General features: G+C 39.7%; 1 protein-coding gene across 2 annotated transcripts in view; it reads left to right on the top strand.

The window, feature by feature from the left end:
- The window catches only part of SRFBP1 (serum response factor binding protein 1), an 84,094-nt gene that overhangs the window by 31,245 nt on the left and 28,120 nt on the right, over positions 1-24,729 (top strand). For both annotated transcript variants that reach the window (XM_075136835.1, XM_075136836.1), the window contains exons 2-3: positions 287-375; positions 1,357-1,429. In XM_075136835.1, the coding sequence (XP_074992936.1) occupies positions 287-375; positions 1,357-1,429 (162 nt within the window). The remainder of the gene's footprint in view (positions 1-286; positions 376-1,356; positions 1,430-24,729) is intronic.

Consider the following 24,729-nt stretch of genomic DNA (forward strand, 5'->3'; position numbering starts at 1 on the left):
TAATGTATGGCTAGTTAGGAATGTCTTGTCTTCTGTTTAGACCTCAGACACATTTTTAGACTGTTGGTTGTTCTTCCTCTGATGTTTACGGAAGCAGTTTGATTTTAAATGAAATCTGAATTCATTTGAACTGGGATTTGGTTAGCAGGGGAATGCACTCTGTTTTAAAAAAATAGTTCTTTTTGTTGAACTAATTTCTAAAATTTAAGTCAATGCAATGAATGTATTGTATATGGAAACTAATCAAGAAAAACAAGTGTTATAATGTCTTCCGTCTTTCTGACAGGTTGTGAAGATGAGAAAAGATGTAAAGAAGGCCAGAGTCCTGACTATTCGCAGACTAACCAGACACATCGGGAAATTAAAGTTGAAAAAGTCAGTTTTAAATATCAGTGTTCTTGTTTGTGTGTTTATAAATGAGACAGTATCTTGTCCCAAAATTTTTTTCCCAAAACCGGAGAACTGGGAGAAACATGTATTACATTTAAAACTTAAGGCACTATGCTGCATAAATTCTATTTGTCTTATTTTTACGTCACTTTAGGTAGACTAAAAATACTAAAAAGTAGTTTCAGAAAGCAGACTTAGGATAACATTTTTTTAAAGGGATTTAGTGTATTGGAAGCTAATCCCAATCACTTACAGAACCTTTTACAGCAATTTTAAAAGTGTCAGACTTGATCTTTTAGGTTATTCTGCTGTTGAATGTAAGTTGTGCAACATTTTCTCACTGCAGTTGTCTGCAAGGTTCTATTGCAAAAAATATTGTTCAGTTTGCATAGATATACAGGTCATACTTGATTTTTAATAATTAGTATTAATTAATATTTAAGTAAATAGTTAAAACAACATTTTGTAGATTATGTCTTTAAAGATAACTGGCCCAAAGTAACTTACGACGTGTCTTGTTGGAGATAGTATAAGATACATCTGTTACTGTGTTCAAAGTGTAAATTGAGTGTACTCTTCTCCCACAATTTTATCAAATCGTGCAAAATAAGAAGCAAGCCCAATGATCCTTTATATTTAAATATTACAGATCTTAAAATGTAATTATATTTGACATATCAGTGTCTCCTATGTATTATTGATAGGAATTGTAGTTACTATTTTCTAATGAAGTAACGTTTATCTTTCTTATTATTCTGGTAAATCCTCAGTGTTTTTTCCTCTGCAGAACAACAGAAGCAGTAGATTATGTTCAACTCTTTGCTAAAATGTTCATTTAACAACAAGGAAATGTGTTTATGCTCACTCTTGTGATATTTTCATTTTGCTACTTAGTATTAGCCCATGGGGGGAAATAAAGTGAACAAAACCCAGATGTTTTTTAATAAAGACAGATTTCATTTGCAGGGGTACAGAAGACTTGAAATTAAAGAACCAAAAACGGGTTGAGAGATTAATAGAAGAAATCCATGCCATGAAGGTAATACCATGTTTAGATATTTAAATATTAGAGGCAATTAATTTTAGTAACAAAAAGCTTTGTCTGTTTTCTGGGATTGCATTACTGAAACTTAACTGAAATATTTCCAGAGTCAGCTTGGTTATTACTGTAACACAGCTGGAAAATTATGAATATTTGCATATTTCTATGTTTGTTTGCTGCATCTCTCAAGGTGTTAGACAATTTGAGTCTTAAGCTTGCCAGGCTAAACATGAATTTGTTTAGAAATGCATGGTGCTTGAAGTTTTTACTGTAACAGTTAAAGCGAAGAAATTAAAGTTCTCATGCTGCTCAGGAATATGGAAGACATTTTGTGTGCCTGACAGTACAGTATCCTCATTGTCAGTTCTCTTAGCTTCAAGTATGATGCTACTTGTATTTTACTTTCAACTTCAAAGTTGTGTGCTAGTTTGAAATTTTAGCCACAAGGGACTGGTAATGCTTGAGTCAGACCTTTTTTTATCTTCAGCCTTGCTGTCAATTTATAGTTTTTATATCTTATATGTTATGACATATCAGCAAATGCTTCAGAAATTTTATAACTTTGTAATGTTTTGTACTAGTCATATCTCAATTTTAACCGGTACTGCTTAAAATTGTGTGTGTTAAAATGAGGTACAAATTCCAGTCATAAGGCTTGAGCACAAGAGTCCTGTATAGGCCAAGAAAACTGTTTTCACATAAAATGGCTGTTTAGTTTGTTTTTCCTTGATGACTGTAGTCAAGCCTTACTGTTGTGTGTTTTGTGTGATTTGTTTGGTTTTTTTTTTTTTAACCTTTCTCTCTTTTTTTTTTTTAAATTCCTGATCCTTGCACAGATCTTAGTCTTCAAAAAAGCTGGTAACTGGAAAGGCTTCATTGACCCGTTTAGATGTGCTTTGTGCCAGATTCATCAGGTGGAATCATAGGAGGTTTTAGCACAGTACTTAAAAAACAAGAGTCCTCACAAATCATTAAAGAGGAAAAGAAAATAGGCAGCACTGTATTAAGGGTAAAGCACTGGTCAAGCAACATGACAGTCACATTGAGGCATTCTGCTTTTCTGGCTTGCCCTCGGTCTTAAACTTGGTCTTGTAATTTTTTTTTTTTTTTTTTGGGTGACATGTTTATGTGTCTGTTGGAGCATGATGAGGATTCTGGAAACATCTCTCAATTTGTAACAGTATATATCAAGTGATCAAGTGTGGTGCAGCACTGAGCTCACAAGCCCGTGTTTTACAGGGCTTCTGTGAGCGCTCCTGAGAGGGTTTCACTGCAAGATCTGTTCTGCACACATCTCCCAGAAGTGTTTGCTTTGTCCACATTGTGCTGTTCCTTCCAGGATTGGCTCATGCAGACATCTTAAAGGCTGCTTGCACTCAGGACTTTATTGGCCAAGTACATCCAAGCTGATTCCTCAGTTGCCATTAATGAGTGCAGGACTTGTAGGTGTTAACTTTAAGAGTGTTTGTCAAGGAAGGATAGATTTGTAATCTGGAGAGCCAAAGGCACACAAATTTTGTTTTGAAACAGTTTAAGTGAGCAGCTGAGAATGAGGAAAAGCTCTCCCACTTCTCAGGCAAATAGCTAGTAAATGCGCTCGGTTATCTGAAATTGTGCTGTAAGTGGTCTTTATTGTTTAAAAAACGCACCCTTCTGTTCATAATATTTTTATAGCAAAAAGGTTGGTTTTCTTGGGCTTTTTTAGTCTTTAGAGCTAGTAAGTGTCTATTTGTTCATTTGTTTCTTAGATGTAGGAAAAATTCCTGTTTCTTATGAATCACAGCCTAAAAAACACTAGTTGTTTACATATTTTTTCACCACTGTTGATTTCTAGACTAAGAGAGCTTTTTAGAGTTGGCATAGAAATATTCCTCATTCAGCGTGGAAGAGTAACAAGACAGCTTTCACAGATATCATTGATATTATTTGAGATAGTGGGAGATTTTATATTGGTATAACGTCACTTCCAGCAGCCTTTTGTCTTAAGTTATTGATCATAGGATTCATGGAGAACTCTTTGCATAACCTGAATGGATATTTTAGAATTTTTAGGAAAGAATGGACAGAATAGAAATGGTTAATAAGGTAAATCGGTAAGCCGTCTATGAAGTTGTAACTTAGAGCAGGCTTGTATTATCCAGACTATTCTAGCAGTTTCAGTGTGTGGATCTGAAACACTTGTCAGAGGAGATGCAGGTCCTTTCAAAACTGATTGACTGTTTGTGTGCAGAATATACAAATTGGTCATTTTTCATGTAACATGCAGAAATAATCCATAAACTTCCACTTACATGTTTTACATAAGAAAAAATGTCTGCCTTCTCTCTTACTGAATGTTTAGTCTTGAGGAGTATAGCAAGCTGCAAAAAGAAGTTCGGTTGAAAAGACGAAAAACAACAAAAATAACCAGCCAGAGCGGTTTGGAGCCAGAAAGTGGATGTTACACCAGAGTCTGACAGCATGTGTATTTTCAGATTAAAAGATTTCTGGAGATGGCTACTTACAACTTCTAGAACTTCTTTATTGGTCGGACAAAGACACAAAGGGTTGCTGTAGATTGAAGAAAATACATCTTTGAAAGAAAAAGAAGATAGTACAATGTTTTCCTGAGTTTTTCCCGGTTGCCAAAGACACCACACTTCTTTCTAAATATGCATTTTTCTTCTCTCAGTCAAGAACAGACCCAGACCACCTTTCCCCTACCACATATCCAGGAAAAAAAAAAAAAGAAAAAGTCTTCTGGGGACTGCTGGCATGAACAGGGTCTTCTGTGAAGGACTTGCTATGTATCCTGATGACCTCAGAAGGCATGAGAGGAGGATTCCATTTCACAGGGAAATTGTTTCATGCTCGGGGAAGAGACTGAAATGCTGGGACCTTGACACAGTTGTCTGTCTTACTGAAGTTTTTAATGCGATGGCTTAAGTTTCTCTTACTCAGGGAAAAAATCTGAGGGGTTGAAATCCCAATAAGGGAGAATGCCTTGCCTTCTTAAGAATTACATTTCTGCATTCAGCTGCCTGTAAACCCAGGAACCTTTTGTACTAGTTCATTTCTTTGGAGAATCTGTTTCTTGGTCAGCACAGTGTTTCAATATGGCTGCTGCCACTTTGTGGAACAACTGTTATCTTTCATCCAGACTATAACAAAAAAAAAAAAAAGATCAATTGCCTGATGGTGTATCTGTTGTTAGAGGCTGGCTGCCTGCAGCTCAGCAGGACTTGTAAGAGCTACTGTCCTTCTGAATGAGACAAATGTGAACTTTCAGTTACAAGATCTTAACTTCTCTTTTTAGTATAGATCTTTACTAATTACAATCTGATATCATAGGAAGGAGAAAATGCTTGCTATTATTTGATAAGTCTTGTCGTATCACTAATTCTTGGGGATGCTTTTTTCCTGTCTTCAAGTAGATTCTAAACAGATGCTGCTGACATAATTTCACTGTCAATACACTGTTTCCTAGGAGTGAGACATAATCACATGCTCACTTTTCAGGTTAAATACTGTGTCTGTGTCTACTTTTTTTAATATCCTATACATACTCACACATACACAGTTCTGCATGTATTGAAAACCTAGGAAGCGTTGGTGCTGGGCTGTATTAAGAAACTTTTTGTTATTTGAATTTGCAAATAGCATATATTGTTGTGTTATTGTTGGAATGACAATTTTTGATTCTATGTGTTTTCATTGTCAGAACTGGAGATTAAAAATAACTTAATTGGTAAATACAACTAATAATGTCTCAAGCACAACAATCAGAAGTAAACAATGTGGGAAATGAGAGCAGTTAAAAATTCCAGCTACGTGGATGCAGGAACTGGGTTAATTGTTTGCAGGAGTTCTCAAAGCTATTGGAATAGTACACTGTTTTTTGAGTTCTTCAGATTTTGTTTTGCCAAGACCATATAAAATATTTATTTAACAATTCATGAAAGATGGGAAGAAAGAACAGTATGATCCTTTCTAGTCCTTCTACTATGATACTACTTTTTTAAAATACAAAATTGTGTATACTTGCAGGAATTTTGTTACTTGTTTTCAGGCTTGATGATACTGTCAAAATGGATGAATTATCCATTGTAGAGTACTTCTTACCATCTTTAGGAAGCTATGATATTTTAAAAAGTTTCTTTACACAAAAATAACTGATTGTCTAGTGATTTCTTAGCAAGGTGTAACTTATCTTGAATAGTTCAAATTTCTTGGCTGAAATTAGGTCTTAATACAACTTTGTGTGGTTGCTTTACTGTGTATTTAGGAGTAGTTTTTGCCTTTATCTTACAACAAAAATCTTAGTATTATGGCAGGTGTTGCTGTAGCAATATCGTGTTTGGAGAATGCCCATTAATGAGATGTGGAAGAAAGGCTATTTGCAGTGCTTGAAGGGAAAATGTCTTCCAGTTGTTGGGAATGAGCAGCAGTTGGTTACAACCATTGTTAAATGGCTTGGAAAAATACGTTCTCTATCCTGAAAACTATTACTGGAGAAACAGTTAAGTCAATACAATGTTTTTGTTTTAATACACTTAAAACACAATATTTATCACAGAATAATGAGTTTAGTACAAGAGATACAGGAAAAAATAATGCTTTACTCTAAATTATTTTCTCTCAACTGTATATTTTAGCAAGATATGAACAGAAGTAGAGTTAAGTATGAACTCCAGTATTACTGTCAAGCTTTTGAAAGCCAAATTGTTTTGTAAATGTGAAGCTTCAGTCTGAAGGATGTTTTCACAATCTTTGGCTTTGGAACAAAAATCATCCAATTTCATGAAAGTAACAGTGATACGGGTGAGAAAGGGCTTCTACTCAGGACTGCGTAACTGATGATTTTAGAGTAGGTCAGCCTAAGAAACTTGATAGATCTTTCTTTTAGTATGGTCTTTTTGCGTGGAATTTTTGTATCCTGAAATACCAGGCTTTTTCAAAAAGCCTTATCACTTTCTTCTAACAGTAGTGGTTTCTTTTTTGGTTAATCCTTTCATCTTCTGTAGCCTTCGTTTCAGTTAACATCTCACTGTAGAATTGTCTTAAGTAAAAGTGAGGACTAATGCACTTTTTTGCAGTTTTGCTTTTTCTTTCTCCTAGCATATGTTTCCAACAACAGTTTTGCATATTTTCTTTCATAATAGATAGCAGACTTTCATACTAATGTTATAGAATCTTTAACCCTTAAAGGTTTTTGAAAGAGTAATGGGAAGCTCTTAAATTCTAGTGTAATCAGCTTAGGAAGGGTCCTTGATGCTTCGCAACAAACGACATATGCAGGGGTGGACCAGCTTTCACAATGGTATGGGCCAGATGCCACTCATAGACCATTTCAGGGAAGGAAGAAGGGGTAGAACTCGAAGTCATGCAGCCCTCCTTCAATAGAGCAGTGCAGATCGTTGCTTTGGCAAGTGTCAGACTTGTTATCCATGCATGATGCATTTCTCTGCAGTAATGCAGGAAACTTGGTGCTTTGAGTGGTGAATAGATCCATGTGTGCATTACTCAGGCATACATACACAAGAAGTCAGGCACTTCAACGAAACACTGAATTTTACCGCTTGTGTTCTCAACAGCACGTTCTACTTTGTCAGTAGCATTACGTGGCTCTTCTAGGTAATGTATGCCCTAATAAAGCAGATTATTTTTGTTATACAAACTCTGAATATTAATTTAATGGATATCTCAAATTCTGTCAGGGCTAAAGTAGAAAGCTCTTCTAAGTAGGAAATACAATGTAAAGGAAACACACCTAACGTAACACAGAAGAAGACAGCATGAAAGGAAATTTTTCCTAATATCCAATCTAAACCTCCCCTGGGGCAAGTTGAGGCCGTTCCCTCTCGTCCCGTTGCTTGTTACCTGGGAGAAGAGACCAACACCCACCTCACTACAACCTCCTGTCAGGTAGTTGTAGAGGGTGATGAGGTCTCCCCTCAGCTTCCTTTTCTCCAGGCTAAACAACCCCAGTTCCCTCAGCCGCTCCTCATAGGACTTGTTCTCCAGACCCTTCACCAGCTTCATTGCTCTTCTCTGGACACGCTCCAGCACCTCAATGTCTTTCTTGTAGCGAGGGGCCCAAAACTGAACACAGTACTTGTGGGGCGGTCTCACCAGTGCTGAGTACAAAGGGACAATCACTTCCCTAGTCCTGCTGGCCACACTATTTCTGATACAAAGATGAAGACCCCCTTCCAGACGACTTCACGCACCCCATCCCTGCCGCAAAGCATAACTTCCCCACGTTACACAGCTCCTGCCATGCAGAGGCTGCCCAGGGTGGTGCGCGCATGCCCTGCGCTGCGGGCCAAAGCACCGTAGCAGCCTGCCCTCTCAGGGTGCCGTGTACCAGCAAGGCCCAGCCCTGGTTAGTGTCCCATTTCCCCCGTGCTCCCCACCAATTGGCGTTGCATTGGCGCTCTGCCATCAGTGCCCTGCCTGCCTCCTCCTGCCCTTGTCTCCCACCACCTCCCAGGACAGCACACGGTCCACCCGGCCCAAGTCTGGGGACTTGCCCCAGCCCCTCAGTGGGGACAAAGGAAGCCCCCCCGCCACCTTGGCTGGGCAGAAAGACCTCCTCACACCTCCACCCACCCCACCCCGAGGATGCGTCTCCCAGTCTGCAGGCCAGCACCAGAGGTGCTGACCCTACAGACCGCGATGCTGGCGGGACGAAAAGGGGATGGGAGATGACCCTACACCCATTAGCACCCATCTGGCCAACTTCCACATCGTGTGCGAGGAGGCTGTAGAAGGAGGACAACGAAAGCCGGGGAGAGAGAGGAAGGGGAAAAACCCAAAACGGAAAGGGGCAGAGGCAAAAGGGTGTCCCCGGGGGGTCTCCCATGCCAGTACTAAGCTGGCCCTCCTCTGCTTAGCGTTCGAGACTGGACACATTAAGGGTAGTGCGGCTGCACCCTCTGTCCCCTGCCAGCACTGGCGCCAGCCCCCCCACCCCGCCCTGGCCCTGCTTTCCCCACCACCAGCTTTCCCCCATGGCCGCACACACCCTCCCCGGGGCATAGGTGAGGCCTTCTTCAGACAACTGAAAGAAGCCTCATGTCTGCAGCCTCTTGCAGACTTGAATCGCCCCACTATCTGCTGAGCGATACAAACCACAAGTGTCAAGCAATCCAGGAGAGTTTTGGAGAGTGCTGATGATAAGTCTCTAACACAGGTGATTGAGGAGCCAATGATGGAAGATGCTCTGCTGGACCTGATATAAACAAACAAGGACGAACCGGTCAGCAAGATGGTGGTCAGGGGCAACATTGCTAGCAGTGACCCCAACATGGTGAAATTCAGGATCCTGAGAGAAGGGAACAAAAAAAAATAAGCAGGATCAGAACGCTGGACTTGAGGAGAGCAGAATTTGGCCTTCTCAGGCAGCTGCTTGGAAGAATCCCATGGGGATACAGTCCTGGAGGGGAGTCCAGGAGAGGTTGATTTTTCAGGTATCCCTAGCTGGGAGGAAGCAAATGTCTCTCCTATCTTCAGGAGTGGAGCAAGATGGAATGCAGGCTAGGCGGCTTCTCCTCAATTGCTGAGGTGATGAACAGAGCAAATAATACTGAAAAACATTTACAAAAATAGAAAGGACAAGCAGCTGATCGGGCGTAGTCAGCATAGATTTACAATGGGGAAATCACGTTTGACTAACCTCATAGCCTTCTACAGTGAGGTGACTAGCTTGGTGGGTGAGATGAACAGTGGTTGTTTACCTCTACTGCAGAAAAGCTTTTGACACCGTATTCCGTAACATCCTCACAGACAAACTGAAGTAGCAGGTACTAGATAAAGGGACAGTGAAGTGGGTCAAAAACTGGCTGGAGCGCTGAGCAAAAAGGGTTTTGATAGCAGCACAAAGACCACCTAACTGGAGGCCAGGAACTGATGATATACTGCAGAGTTCAATACCGGGGTCAGTAGTATTTAAGTTCTTCACTAAGGATAGGACAGAGCGCGTGCCCAACAAGTTTGCAGAAGATAAAAAATTGGGAAGAGTACAGCAGACGGTTGTACTGCCATTCAGAGGGACGTGGACAGGCTGGAGAAATGGACAGAAAGGAAATCTCATGAAGTTTAGCAAAGGAAAATATCAACTTCTGCCCCTGGGTAGCAGTAAACTCTTGCACCCATCTGTGCTGGGGGCTGACAGGTCGGAAAGCAACTTTGCAGGAAAGGACCTTGGTGTCCTGGTGGACACTAGGTGACCATGAGCAAGCAATGCACCCTCATGGTAAAGGCGGCCAGCACTCTCCTGAGTTACATTAGGAAAGGCGTTGCCAGTAGGTTGAGGGTGGCGATCCTTCCCCTCTACTCAGACCTGGTGAGAGACACCTCAAGTGCTCGGTCCAGTTCTGGGCTCCCCAGTGCAAGAAAGATATGGACGTCCTGGATCAAGTCAAGTGAGGGTCACGAGGATGACTATGGGACTAGAGCATCAAGGAGCAGGTGAGAGAGCTGAGACTGTTCAGTCTTGAGAAGAAGGCTCAGGGGGATCTTATCAATGTGTATAAATACCTGATGGAAGTAGTGGTGCCCACTGGTAGGACAAGAGTCAGTGTGCCCAAACTGAAATACAAGAAACTCCGTTTAAACTTAAGGGGAAACTTTTTCACTGTAAGAATGATTAATCACTAGAACAGGTTGCCCAGAGAGTTTGTGAAGTCTGCATCCTTGGAAATATTCAAAACCTGTCTGGACATAGCCCCAAGGAATGTTTTCTAGTTGACTTGTTTTAGCAGGGGCGTTGGGCTAGAGATCCAACCTCTAGCTGGAGTAGTACTCCAGAGGTTCCCATCTAAACTGTACAGTTCTGTGATTCTGTGGAGAGAGATGAAGTGGACAACTGGGCAATAAGAGTGGGTGAAAAGCTGTCGGTCTGTCAGGTTCAAAGGGTTATAGTCAGTGGTAGAACATCCAACTGGTTGTTGGTTACAAGTGATGTCCTTTAGGGGTCTGTACTAGTACCAGTACTGTTTAGTGTGTTAGTAATGCCATAAATGATTATATGGGGTGCATTCTCTGCAGGTTTATGGATGATACCAAATTGGGGGACATGGATCATATGCCTGAGGGCAGGGCTGCTATTCAGAGGGATTTGTACAGGGTAGGAAAATGAGCTGAGAGGAACCACATGTAGTTCAAGAAAAGCAAATGCATAGTCTTATATCTGGGATGGAATAGCTCCATGCAACAGTCCAGGCTAGTTGGCTAGGGGACCCATTGGCTAGAAAGCAGCTTTGTTGAAAAGGGCCTGCATGTCCTGGTGGACAAGAAGTTGAACATAAGACAAAAAAGTGTCCCTGTGGAAAGGAATACCATTGTGGGCTACATTAGTATAGCTGGCAGGTCCAGGGCAGTGGCCCTTCCCCTCCATTTGGTTGTGGTGAGACTGCAGCTGGAGTGCTGTCTCCAGTTCTGGGCTTCCCAGTACAGGAAAGACATGGACATACTGGAGCAAGTCCAGCAGAGGGCCACCAAGCTGGTTAGGGGCTGGAGCATATGATGTACAAGGTAAGAGAACTGTGTTTGTTCACCCTTAATAAAAAGAGGCTAAGGGCAAACCTTATTAATGTCTGTAGCTACCTAGGATGACCTAGGAAGATGGAGCCATTCTTTCTTCAGAGGTGTCCAGTGGAAGGATGGTGGGCATGAGTTACATCCTGGAGAATTTTGACTTGCTCTGGGGGGGAGGAGGAGGGGGAATTCACCTCTGGGGTGATAAAATGCTGAAAGAGGTAGCAAAGAGAGGGTGTGGGATCTCAGGCCTTGGAGATGTTCTGATACTGAAAGATGTTCTTACTTGAAAAAACTTCTTTCCTTCTGTTTCTGAAATTAAAAACATTACATTAACATTGAAATAATCAGCAAAGACAATGTTACACTTCCAGAGAGAAGTAAGAGAGTCTGAACAAACATAAATTATTCCTGAATAAAATGCTGGTGTATGTAATTGCTCTCCAGTCAAGACAATAAGGGATGTTGCTTCTGAATGGAAATTACTTCATGGAAATTTCACTTACGCCTGTCTACCGATATGTATATGCGCTTATCCTTAGAAGCAAATGATGACAACTTTTTTTATCAAAACACAAATGTTTTGGTCTTCATAGCTAAGGTGGAGTAAAAGTATACAGAAGTGATGAGCTGAATGGCTGTCTGTTGGGAAGCCTTTCTCAGTGTTTATGAGGTCTGAGGCTTGGCTCTTCATATTCTTGATTAATAAGAAGGAGGGAGGAATGCCTTGTCAGGAGACTGCATAACCATGTTTCCTCAGTATACCACTTTCCTTGAATATTCCTACCTACCACCTTTTTCTGACATGATTCTTAAAATAGTGAGAAGGCAGGTTGGTATACTCACTGACTGAGTTCTGTTCTATTCTAAATCTTCATAGCATTTCATATTATTTTCACTGATATACTGCTTCCATTCATGTTTATGCTAAAATGAGAAACCCCATATTTAATATAACCGTTTTCCCAAGCCAGTCTCCTGTTTGCTCCTCTTGCAGGTCAAAATATCTTAACTGAGCAAGCTTAACAATCTCAGCATGAGAAAGCTGTAAAATATGAAACATTTTTTTCTAGATAGCAAGCATAAAAGAATACTTAGAATTGTAAGGAAAACTGAGAGAAAAATATGGGAGGGAAATCTTGTACTGTGCAATTTTAATTTGGAATGAGAAAACAACTGACAGCCATTCCTACTGTTTTATTTCATTATGATAGCAGAGTAATGATTTTTTTTACACCAAATACTATTTGGATTGCATAAAAAAAAATGGGCTGCATTTTTAAATATAAAACTCAGCTTCATTTTCAAGACTTCATCATTGACAAGGTACTCAAATAGAAGCAGTTATCATGTACTTTTTTTCTTATGGACTAGATTCTTAGTTACAAAGTGAAAACAGATCACAAAGGGAGCTTTTTGTTGGATTTGAGACAACTTAAGGAAAATATTGAAGTAGGTTCTAAGTATGTCAACTATCTTAAAAATATGGCTTGCAGATGAAGCTTTTTCCTCTTGAGTCTTGCGTAAGAATTTTACTATCTTATTTTTTTGTAAGGATGCAAAATAAGCTATTTTCACTTTTTAAAAAATATGGCTTGCAGATGAGACTCCATCTCCGTTCTGAATTCTGCGTAAGTATTTTTATTGTTTATTTTAATAAAGAGGCAACCTTTGCAGTAGTACAAAAAACAAATTAATACAACCCATATGCCTTAGTTTATTTGAAAATTGAGCAGTGACAGCAAACCAAAACACTTATTGTTATTATTATTCAAAATAATGACAGAAATGTCAGCATGTTTCTGCGCTCATTTTGAAAATATTTATGCATATTCCAAATAGATACTTATTTTGTTGTTGACTTCTTTCATCATCCCAACATGTATTTCACTTCAGTGCACGAACTTGGGCCTCTTCATTAACCTTCTCTATAATTTGTCTGAACTTGAGATAGGAAAGAATGTTTCTGTAAGCACTGCATACCTTTTCTTTACATTTTGGCTATCCTATGCTGAGGTGTACTAATAGTTGCCAAATAAGATGGTCCTTGTGAGATCTCTGAGGCAGTTCTACGTAATTTCTTGTTGTATACTAGCTGGTCTTTGTACTTAATTTATTCTGGAGAAGTTAAGAAGAGTATCTCCAGTAAACAGTGAATCTACTTAGTATGGTGGATCAGTATTAAACTGTCTCAATATCCTTAATCAACTGTTCTTTTTGGGACTGCTTCTTCTGAAGAAATTTCCCACAGAAATCACGTCTTTCGTTCTTCACAGGTATAAAAGAAATTATTCTTGAATATTGTAGGAAAGGTTTTATTCTTATTTCTTCTAATTGGAGGGGTTATGGGGGGGAGAAAAAAAAGAAATTGGAGACCTACTGTAAATATCTTTATAGTCACTTGGAAACTAATTAATTCAGAATGATGACTGCAGCTGCTATGACTTCTTATTCCGATTGATGATTTTGTGTGTAAAATCTTATTTCCCCCATGGTTGCCTCCTGCTTACAAAAAAAATATATGAAGTCTGTTCTGGGATTGTAATACTAATGTAAATATGACTTCAGTGCTGGACAGGCTCAGTGGCAGTTTTATTAAAGAATGGATTTAGTGAACACATGGATGAATAGGATGAGGCAGAATAATTGTACCTTTAGGAGATGAAAGATATGCCTTGCAAATCAGTGGGAGTTCTTTGAAGGAATAAGTACATACGATGGCTGTTGCTGATTGAGTCTGTATATTATTTTAAATTTCCAAAAAGCCATTGTCCAGCTTTCACCAAAGCCTCTGGTGGTTTTTTGTGGTTTTGGTTTTGATTTTTTTTTTTTAAAAAAGCTATTCATGGGTATGAGTTTTCTTCTTTTAGTCACAGAGTTAAACATAATAAGTGGAAGAGAGGAATAGATCGTTAGCTTTCGTAGTATTGGAAAGCTAACGGTGGACTTCTGTGGAGGTCAGTGCTGGAAATGATTCAGAAAAACAGAATGAATGTCACAGCTTGATGATCCAAAATTTCAGGATAGTGAAGATACTAACACTAAGACACTGCAGAGTAATATTACAAAACTGATTAACTGGGCAATAAAATGACTAAAGAAATTCGATAGTAATAGATACAAATGCATGTGGTGGTGGCAAGAATTACATTTCCAATAGTTCATTTTCACTGGATCGAAATTGGCTATTACCAGTGAGGAGGTGGATATTGGAGTTACCATAGATACCTGTGTGAAAATGCTATATTGCTATTAGGTGTCTTCAGACAGAAGGCAGTCTGTTCCTATTTAAATCAATTGTTTTACAATATACTGCATAAGTTATCTTAGTGTATTTTAAAAAAATAAAAAAAACTAGTAAAAACATAAAGTGTCAAGGATGATCAGGGATATGACACAGCATCTACAGAAGGTGTAACAAAATTGGAATAGGATTCCTCAGGATACAAGGTGAACTACTGATGTTGGAGGTTTACACAATTTGTGTATTTGTTCTGGATAGTTCTTTTGCACTTTGTATACCAACATTTTGCTCAGGAGCTTCTAGCAGCCAATTTGGAAATCTGCAGGTACTGGAAAAAATGGTATTTTTCATGTTTTGTTGCCAGATCTCTTCTTTCCACCTTTACCCCTCACCTTGGGCAAAGGAGATAGCAGGTTTGTCTTGCTCAAGTTTCAAGATCTCTAGGAAAGGACAAAAAGTAATTTATTTTCTTCCCCATGGTGCTTTAAGAAAAGACTGGAGGAGGAGTAGTTTTCCTGGAGAAAGTGCATACTGGGAAAGAGAATGGAAAAAGGAAATTCTTTCTTTCTCCATTGTGTCTAATCTTTGAACTCTTTTTCTTTTATGCCCTCTGGAAGCAGACGAAGGGGCTGTGTATATGGCTCTGTGTATTCACACTCTTCTACCTCTTTCTGCTTCTCTCCGGGTTCTTCTGTCCTTCATTATTCATTTCTGTTTCCGTATCTATTTCAAACCAGAATCTAGCGGGTGGGGATTATTAGCTGGATTGCACCCATTTGTCAGTCACTGTCTCCATTGGGAGCGTTGTGAGAATATAGCACATCCTCTTCCTGGCTGCTTTGGTGGCAGTCTTGCTGGCTGAAGCTCCTGCTGGGAGGGAAGAGGCTAAACTGAGAAAGAGGCGGTTTTCTGTTAGTTGTGCATAGCGTCCCCTTCTGGCAGGTAACGCTGTTTTTCCTTATTTTTACAAAAACAGTTCATCTGGCAGCCAGTGATACTGGCAACGGTTGTGAATACCGGGGATAGTAATTCAAAACCAAAGATAGTTCCAGCCAACACAGGACTGCTTGGAAATATGTTAACCCTGAAATTGCATGTGGTTGTTATTTTAATATTAGAAAAGCAGTGTGGAACAAATTGCCAGTACAGAGTGAAATTACAGATTGTACCACTCCAAGTGAACACTGACATTCAGAACTAAAAGACCTCTGAAGAAAAAAGAATATTCAAATAATGGTAATTTTGGCATCATCATCTTGCTGTACTGAATAATCCAGTGAGACTGTTTTTTCCTTTTTTGTAACTTTTCTTTTGAATGCTTGTAATTGTAGTTTACTTTCATAATACCTTCTACTTCTAAAATTTTCACGAGATTACAGACTTGCTAACTTTTTTTGTAACATATGGTGAAAACAGTGACTGTTGCTCACTGACGGTGGCTACTGAATCAGATGGGAACCTCCAGAATTAAACAATTCATTTAATCTAATCTAATTGACTAAATAAAATGCCAAGTTCACAGTGTTCATCTCGGTAGACTGATGTAATTGCTGGCATTTGACTTGCATACCTCTTGAAATATTAAATTAGTTTATAAACGTGGCAGAAAAGAGCAGCCTATACTTGCCAAATAAAGTTTGGGTATTTTACAACAGCTTAAACAAACTAGCCATGTTAACTCTTTTTTTGGGGAGTTGTTTCTTCATTTTGTTTTGTTATTAAACTGCATGAAAACGTAGTCTTTGCCTAAGCTTGTGCTCTACTTTTAAGAAAGCTTGTACAGCATAACAGAATAAAGATATTTGGGTAGAAGAAGTTAACCATTTGGACAAGACTATATTTATAGGAATATTGTGTAGTTTTGTTTGATGAGTATTTTAATAACTTTAATTTTCCAGAGAACAATAAAAACAGAAAACTATAAAATTTTGTAGTGTGAAACTTAGTAGATGAAAAGTCACAGGTTGACATTGAATTTCACTTGGATCTAAACTGAGACAGCAATACTGTAGACATTTAGTAATGTTTAAAATTGCTGCCAGCAAAAACCTGACACCAGTATAGTTTACAAAAAGAACAACTGCTAGACAAGTTCCACTTGAAATACATTCTTGCATTCCCAATGATTAACTGTAATTTTGGAGTGCTCTTTTTTTATCAGGTTAGTAATAGTTAATTCCCATCAAAATTAAATGCCATATATTCATCTAAAGTGAGATGGTTGTACAGCTTTTGATATTTTGGGAAGTTCTATTCTGATAATTTCCTCTAGTGACTTCTTTGGTTTTGTTATTTTAGAATGAGAATTAAGTTTTACTATTTTTTCTTAATCAATTCTGTAGTATTCCTGCCCAAGTTGTAATTAATCCAACAAGGCTGAAAATTAATGATTTCAAGGAAGATTATTTTTTATTTTGAGAAGTCATATATTAAAATAAAAGACAAGTTAAAACAACATTAAATTCTGTAAAGCTTTTGAGAATGTAAGGCAATCGATGAAACATGCAAAGTCATTAAAAATATATGAAATTTTTTTTTAGCGTATACTTTAGGAGAATTAGCAACTGTAGAACCCTTTCTTTTTATGCTTTCCTTCCTCTTTGTAATACAGAATCTAGATATTTGATAAGTGAAAAATACTGTAATTACTGTAGGACATAATAATAATCTTAAACCCTAATGATACAGGGGAATGTATTTAAATTATAATTCACTTAATTTGTCTGCAATTAGAGAGAAAATGTCTTCATTTCTACCGGATAAAACTCTGGTTCCAGTATGTGATGATATAGAATCAAGTCATCCAGTCAGGTTGCCGGGAAAAGCTTTGTTGGCTAGACTGGTGGAACAAAAAAAGATCTATGGAATCTTTTTTTGTTGTGGTTTTGCTTTCCTGTAGTTGTCTGTTCTTTATGACACAGGTATTTACTGTAAAACTTGACTTCTGTGGAAAGCTAAATCTGTACATCCACATACTTTGAACTTTTATCAGACTTAATACATTGGCTGCAAGCTTAGAAAAAGTTTAACTTCTTTTATTAAAGTAATTTATTAAAAGATGTCATTCCTGAAAATGTGCGAACTTCTGAAATAGTATTTATTCAAACAATATTAATAAATATTTGTAAGACTGATAGCATGAAAACAGTTAATAGTGAGACGTTCCCACAACATGCAGAGCATTGCTAATTGGAAAGACATTCCTACCCCCATTGTAATGTGACATGTCATTTTCACTTAGAAAAAAGAATACATTAGTAATATGCTGATTTATTTGTCTTGTTTATATTAATTTGGAGCGCACTTATGCCTCAACACACAGTCTTTACTTTGTCAGTATATTACATTATACTAGATTGAAAGGATTGGGAATTCATCTTCCCAAAGACATTCACCCTACAGTGGTTAATTATTGTCTTTTATGATCTGTGTTAGCACCCAGTAGAGTACTGTGTATTTTTATAAGCTTTGCATGTTTGTACCACTTAGATTTTGTGTCCATCTGTAGTTTAAATAGCAAGTGAGTCACCAAAGAAACCATGACAGTAGCTCGCAAATAGACTCCTTCACTTTATCTGAAAGATGCAGGCTGTGGCATAAATATGCACAAACATTGAAAATCCTGAGTGTTGCCTTGCCAGGAAGAACGGTGAGTCAACCTGAGCAAGGCAGAGAGATCTTTAACCTTCGTGTGAGTAGATTAATAATATCTTGTCTTTCATTTCTTTACCTAGGCATTTTATAAATGTTTCTATGTCTGTTTCGAGTATTACAAATAAATGCTTTTAATTGCATGTTCTTTAAATCTAGCATGAACTGAGTGTGGCTTGGGAGGCATAGCAAGGCCCTTCTCTGGGTAATATGGGGGGATTCTGTAAACTGGGGGAGCTGAAATGCTGAAGTTTCCCAGCATATCCCCTGCCCTGAGCCCCAAGTGTGATTCACCCAAGAACCCCTAGAATGAATCTCCGTTTCAGCCAGTGGGTGAGCTGACACTTCTAGGATTGGTGGGTGCAGGTTTTTTCCAAATGAGTCTTTAAAAAACTGTCAGGAAAGCTTTTAGCACAGAGGTATTTAGATACTTACTTGACTCATGAAGGGCAATAATATTCTGAACAATTGAGTTGGCAGTCTCTATACCTTCTTAATTTTCTGGGCATCAGTCAAATTCAGATCTGTGACAGGGATGGCCCTTACAGCGCCATCCTAGACTCCTTGTGAATCATACCACCTCTAATCAGACTGTAACTGGCCCTCACAGGACTCTCACCTGTGGGTTGAAACCTCAGTCCTCCTCAGCAGTAATTGAAACTCTTGGTAACTGTGGCGTAATGCTTTCACATCCACGGATGTGAAGCGTTATGTGAATTGTCTGTTTGCAGTCTGCTGCAACAGGAGGCAATGGCAGGTCTTTTTAGAATTGAAATGCTGAAATGCTGGGTTGAATTCCTGATGAAAAAAATCTGGTTTTTACTTGCCACACTTTCAGACTGTGCTGTATTGCAATATATGGGTGTGAAGACTGGAGATTTCTAGGGGATGCTAGCAACAGAATTTTTAGTATCAAAATAATGCTACTATGTCCGTTTAAATTAATGTATCAGCTTATATTTTTGTTAATTAGGAATGAAACATTTCAGTGATTATCCAATCTATTTCTTAGCACCAAGTAAAATAAATGGTGCGGTTGCATCATTCGGGCATTCTCATGTTGTCATTTGGCCAGAGGAGATAAACGGGTTTTTGGGATTACTTGTCACAGTCAACAAAGCAGGAAATCATTAAAACAAAAGTCTGAGTCTTTAGGTGTCAGAAGGTTTACTGCAGAAGGTGCAGTCACAAACAAGTAGCAAATACAGCGTTCTGAGTTTACCTAACATCAGGTTGCAGTTAGGGAAATTTGAGACAAATCAGTAGACCTCTCTGGAAGAATTTTATGTAATTTAAAGGTGATGGATAAAGATGAGAGTGATCTGGATTGCCTGGATTCCATTGAGGAAAAAAGTAAAGCCAAATGGAAAATTAAATTTCCAGGAGTAAGGAAGGCTATGGGCTCTTTGTCTAGAATGAGAGCTCTCTTCTTCTGTATGATATTACCAAGACAGATACTGCATCCCATTTTATTTCAGTTTTAAAAATTGTGGTTAAAAAATGAGAGCAAATGCAGAAAAGACTTACAGAGGTTACATACGGACAAATTTTCATTCTGTGGTAGATGAAGTTCAGGACATTTAATTACTCAAAAGAAGCCTTGAGAGGTGACTTGGTAATGGTTTGTAAGTACTGGCAGGAGGACAGCCAGCTACTCAAAAGTGGTTAATTTTGTCTGTTGGTAAAATTACATAGTGATTTTATAATAAAGCAGATATCTCAGTGATCTGAGATACAGCTGATCTGTTTAATAAACTTATTAATAAGCTTAAGACACACTTAAGTAGACAATATCAGATTTTTACTTAGCAGTTTAAATTTTCTGTCCTACTGCTCTGTACATTAATTTTATCTAAATTCCCCTCCTGGCAATACCATTCATCTTGGTTTCACATCTGGTAAAATGGGGGCTTGGGGAGATATGTTGTGGGGGGTGGATTTATTTTATTTTTTTACATAGGCAGAGTGCCATTTAGTTTGTTATGGTGGTCCACTAATGAGACTTGCATCTGTAGAAATTCTCTTATATTTGGGTCACAATTACTGACAAAGGAATTGGATTTGTAAACTGTCAGGGGAAAAAAGTGTCACTTTTTCTTCATAATCAGTTTGGTATAACTAATTAGAGTACTGATTTCTTGAAAACAGGCCTTCAGAGCTGAAACAAACCTTGTGCTCTTATCGTGGATTTAGTTTCTTTTTGAAAAGCATATAAACTTTCAGCTGAACCATGGCGGATTTATTTCAGTACTTTGACGATATCCTGCTTGTAAGTGCATGATCCCATTTTTGTATACTTTCACAGTGGTAGTATGTACACTAAGAGTCAAAGTCTACTTTTGCTCTGAATGATTAAAACACTGAACTTTTAGAGACTTAGGGGAACAAATTGGTTATGACAGGAAGCCACACAGCAATTAAATTATAGAAAAAAGAGGCTGAAGACCTGTTTTGAAATGAGGTTTGTTTTTTTTTTCCTATCCCTTTCTCCTCACTGAGGAACCTAGAAAAATGACAGAAAACAGCAAAATGAGACTGAATGCCGTGGGAAAATATGAGAAACTTTGCAAAAAAGTAGTCTCAAACACCTGTTCAAGGGTAAAAATTATAATAATGTTTTAAAAGATGCAAGTGCAGTAATGGGTAACAAACTATAGTTGAGATTTCACCAGAAATATTTGATTTTTGGTATGAGTGTTCTGTTATCTACTTGTATATACCCTGATTCTATTACCTATTTTTTATAGAAATCCCTCCATTTTAAGACAACAATCATCCTATAAAGGTGGGGTATATGGAGTGATTTCATAAGGAAAGGCTTAACACTCATACAGCTAAGAAAATGTGAAAAAATAACGAGGAAAATGAATGAATTGCATGATAAAGGTAAAAGGAAAATACTAGTCAAAAGAAAACTGAAATTGGGTAGTTTTTAATAGTGTGAGGGCTCCTAAATTGCTTCCACAGGCCACTACTGGCAAACTTTTTTTTCTGAGTCATCTAAAACTGCCTTAGACAGCATAGCTGGGAATACATTTTATGTGGATAATCTTGCATTTCTGAGATGTGTCAAAGCCTCATCCGAGAGGGGTTTTTTGTGTCTTTCCTGTCTTCTGAAGGCTATTCGATAAATTACATTTCCATACCCGTTAAGTTAGAAACTGTATCTTCCTCAGTATCGCTTGGATAAAGTGTCATCTGAGCAATCACAATCAATATCGGCATGAAATCGCATTTTCAAATGCCATTTATGCTTGACATACTTCTGTTCAATATAGTCTTGCCTTTCTGTGTAAGACAGTTACGGTTTATTTAAATAAGTTCATCATTTATAAAAAAACAAAAAAAACAAACTGTGCTGTTCTAAGTTTCTGTCAGTAGTGGAGTGAGCTCGCTGCCTCTGGTACTGGGAGTCGCTGCATGGCTGCCCCACAGGTAGCCCCACTGCGTGCCGCCGTATCCCTTCCTGTGCCCCAGCGCTCCCTTTTCCCAGCCCAGGCCAGGCTTTGCCCACCCATATGTAATTTTGCCCCAGATTTGTATTTCAGTGTGACTTTGTAGACGGTCTAGGCTTCGTGTGCTACTACCAGTACGGTTACCTTGGTACTGTCAGGCTTGCAAGATGCCCCCCCCCCAAAGCTGCCCCGTACTCCACCTTTCCGTGGAGCTTGTCTGTTTTTCACGTAACTCTCCCTTAATGATCTGTAAAATCCAGCCGCCCTGTCAGCTTCTCGCATTATCTGTCACATCCAGCAGTTTTCTTATGTCATGTCCAGTAGTTGTTCACATCCTGTTTATTCAGCTTAATCTCAGGCCAAGGCCCAGTCATCTGCCTGCAGCCGTGATGAGGTCCAACTGGCTGACGGGTCGGTGCGCCTGACGTCCGCCCGCCGGAGCGTAGAGCAGCTGCTTGAGTGGCGACTGCCTGGAGAAGCCTCGGTCTGCTCATTGTGAAAATCGTCGAAAAACTGTGCAAATCCCAGCTCTGAGTGTCAAGCTGGTCCTGCTGCTGCCACTCTGTCGCCTTCACCATCTCCTTCCAGTCTCATCTTGGTTGCTCCTGTGGCAGTTGTTGGCTCAGCTCAGGCACCAGGACAAAGAGAGCTACACGGTTGTGCTTTGTGTTGTGTACGTCAGCCTGCAGAGAGTCTTTTCATGCTCACTTCCCTGTCTCTTAAAGGGTTTTGTGACAGAAGTTGAGATAGGGGTGCAGAGTGTAATTGAAACAAAACCACCTGTTCCCCTTGTTGCTTACTACCCGTTATCCATCAGTGTGCCAGCGTTTGCCAGCTAGGGCACTGGTGCCGTCGGTGCTAGCAATGTACCTGAAAGTCAGTAGCTCTTGTAATTGTAGTCTCTTTTCCACAAGAGAAAACATGGTCAACGTGCAGGGGAGAAGGGTCTGTTGATCCCAACAGTTGTTTTTCATCATCTCTCAAGAGGCAGTCAGTACTTCAACACCTTATTTTTATGGCTTTTTTTTTAGGTATTTGGGGGTTGTTTAAAATGTTTGTGAGAGATGATTTTCAGGGAGAGAAGGAGTCTACGTGTGTTGGTTGGTAGGGGTGTTTTTGTGTACTTACCTAATCTGGGATTATTATGGACCGGATACTTCATAAAGTAGCTGGTTCCCTCTTAACTTTTGTATTCCCTCTTCACTTGGAACATAACACCTCATTAATCTTAGAAGCTTACTGGCACAGGGTGTTATGATACCAAGCATTAACATGATTTCAAAAAGCAGCTATAATCTGAGGCTGTGTGGAAGGTGGTGAGAGCATTCTTCATTATGAGCCCCCAGTAGAGGACCTTTTCAATGCTAAGGGGTTAATAAGTGAAGGGGGAAGGGGTGAGCAAAAACACAGAGAGGAACAGAGCTGGTGGATAAGGGATAACAGAGACAGTGAGAAAGACAAAAAGCCTCCAGTCACTAACAGGCCATTAAGAAACTACTGGTACTGCTTTGGGGAAGGCCAGCCTGGACTTTGGAACTGATAAGAAGGGGAAACAAGATGAACCTGAGGATTTTGGGATATGGGAGGACTTGTGGACTCTGCGAAGCTTACTAAACAATGTTTAGGGGGCACAGGTGGGAGCGGGTATGGGAGGGGCCAGTCCCAACCAGTGCCAGTCAGTACACTTATCTGACCAAGCCCTGTGTCTGATCACCAGTCTATCATCTTTTTATAAATCTTTTCTTAACTTTCCTTGTATATCCTGTTTGTGCGAGTGCTGTAAGGACTAGGTGCCAGCTACTGTGGGACTGGCATGGGGCTAGCAGCTGGAGTCAGACCAGGGGTGTAGGTGCCCCGAGCCTGTGGTGTCAGCAGCAGGAGCGGGCAAGGGTCTCGGCTCCAGCCACGGGGGCAGGAGCAGCACGCGTCCCAACTGGGAGGACAGGGACGGTGTGTGTCCTGGGCGCAGCTACAGGTGAGACTGGGGTGAGTCAAGCAGGTGAGGCTCTTGGCACAGCATCTGGACTGGGACTGCAGGTTGCAGCCCGTGTGCCTGGTGCCTGCTGCTGACGGGGGCAGGCAGAGTGTCTGTATTTTTCACGTGGTTTGACCCCACATGTGTCTCTTTGGCATGTGTAATTCACTAGCAAACTTCAAGTTGGACTAGCAGTGAGAGAGGGGTGCTGGGTCTGGTCAGGGGTATCAGATAGGTAGAGGGCCCATGATGGTGTTCCGGAGGGACCTGTGAGCATGGGGTGCCTGTAAGACAAGAGTACCTGTAAGACAAGAATGTGAGTGCATGCATCTGCTAGTGACTTGCTGCCAGCCAGCGAGTAGGCCCATGATGAGATGGCTAAAAGGACTCTGGACCCAGGCAGAGGGGTATTAAATGGACAGAGGGATATGCTGGGCTGGTATTTGAGGGATCCATGAATGTGCATGTGCTCGTGAATCTAAAGGGGGTGAGAGGGGGCGTACTCGCAATAGTGAGCTTCAATCCTGACCAGGGAAAAAAGGAGGAAGAGGTCTTGGCTGGCTGTCCTTAAGTTCATGTGAGTGAACCCTGGGAGTGTTACATGTGGGTGTTGTCGAAGGCCTTGTCTGTGGCAGCTAGCTGCATAGCTGAGCTTCACTACTGGTTGAACCTGTCGATGAGGAAGCCACTGCCTCATCTATGGATCTGGGATGGAGACCCCCCGGCCTCTGGATACACCAGACTGGGCTCCAGCAGCAGGACAGGAGAAATCCCTGGACTGGTCCCAGAGATGATGGAGGTGGCAGCCACTTATAACATCCCTTAACATAATTGGTGAAAGAAGATTTCAAAATAGGTATTCAATACAAAGGTTCTCTTTGTGAGTCAGGAGTTATTGAGCTACATGCATCTCAAAGTTGAGAAAACTGTGCTGAGAAAAATACCACTATATCCTTTTTCTATTTTCTTGTCTGCTGCTGACCATTAATAGACACAGAAGAAAGATCTATTTATTCCAATACCTTGATTTCCATGGCTGCTTTTACAAAACCAGGGTGCTGCTGAAGATTATGTAAGTCAAAAATGCGTGTTTTGCCTTAAATCTAAAAGAAGTGAAGGAGATGCTTTAGAATTTGGGGTTTTAAGCCTTAACAGGAGGTTCTTGGCCTCATTCTGTATATTAAGCATTTCAGTGAAGTTCCATTCATGACTTCACATTCCAAACCGTAGTTCTTTCTCCATTATTATGCATGATTCTGCAATGTTGAGGGATTCTGCAATATTGTCATATAAAAATTAAACCTTTGACATTCTAGTGTAGGGATTGCTGAAGTTTACCTGCCTCCCCTCTGAACCAGGTTGCTGCGTTTAAATCCTAAAGAGACAGGAAATAGCCAGTTTTATTTGGGATGAAGACCATGTAAGTTATCTTTTTTTTAATAAAGCAACAGCT

Source organism: Calonectris borealis, chromosome Z (assembly GCF_964195595.1).
Source record: "Calonectris borealis chromosome Z, bCalBor7.hap1.2, whole genome shotgun sequence".
NCBI lineage: Eukaryota > Metazoa > Chordata > Aves > Procellariiformes > Procellariidae > Calonectris > Calonectris borealis.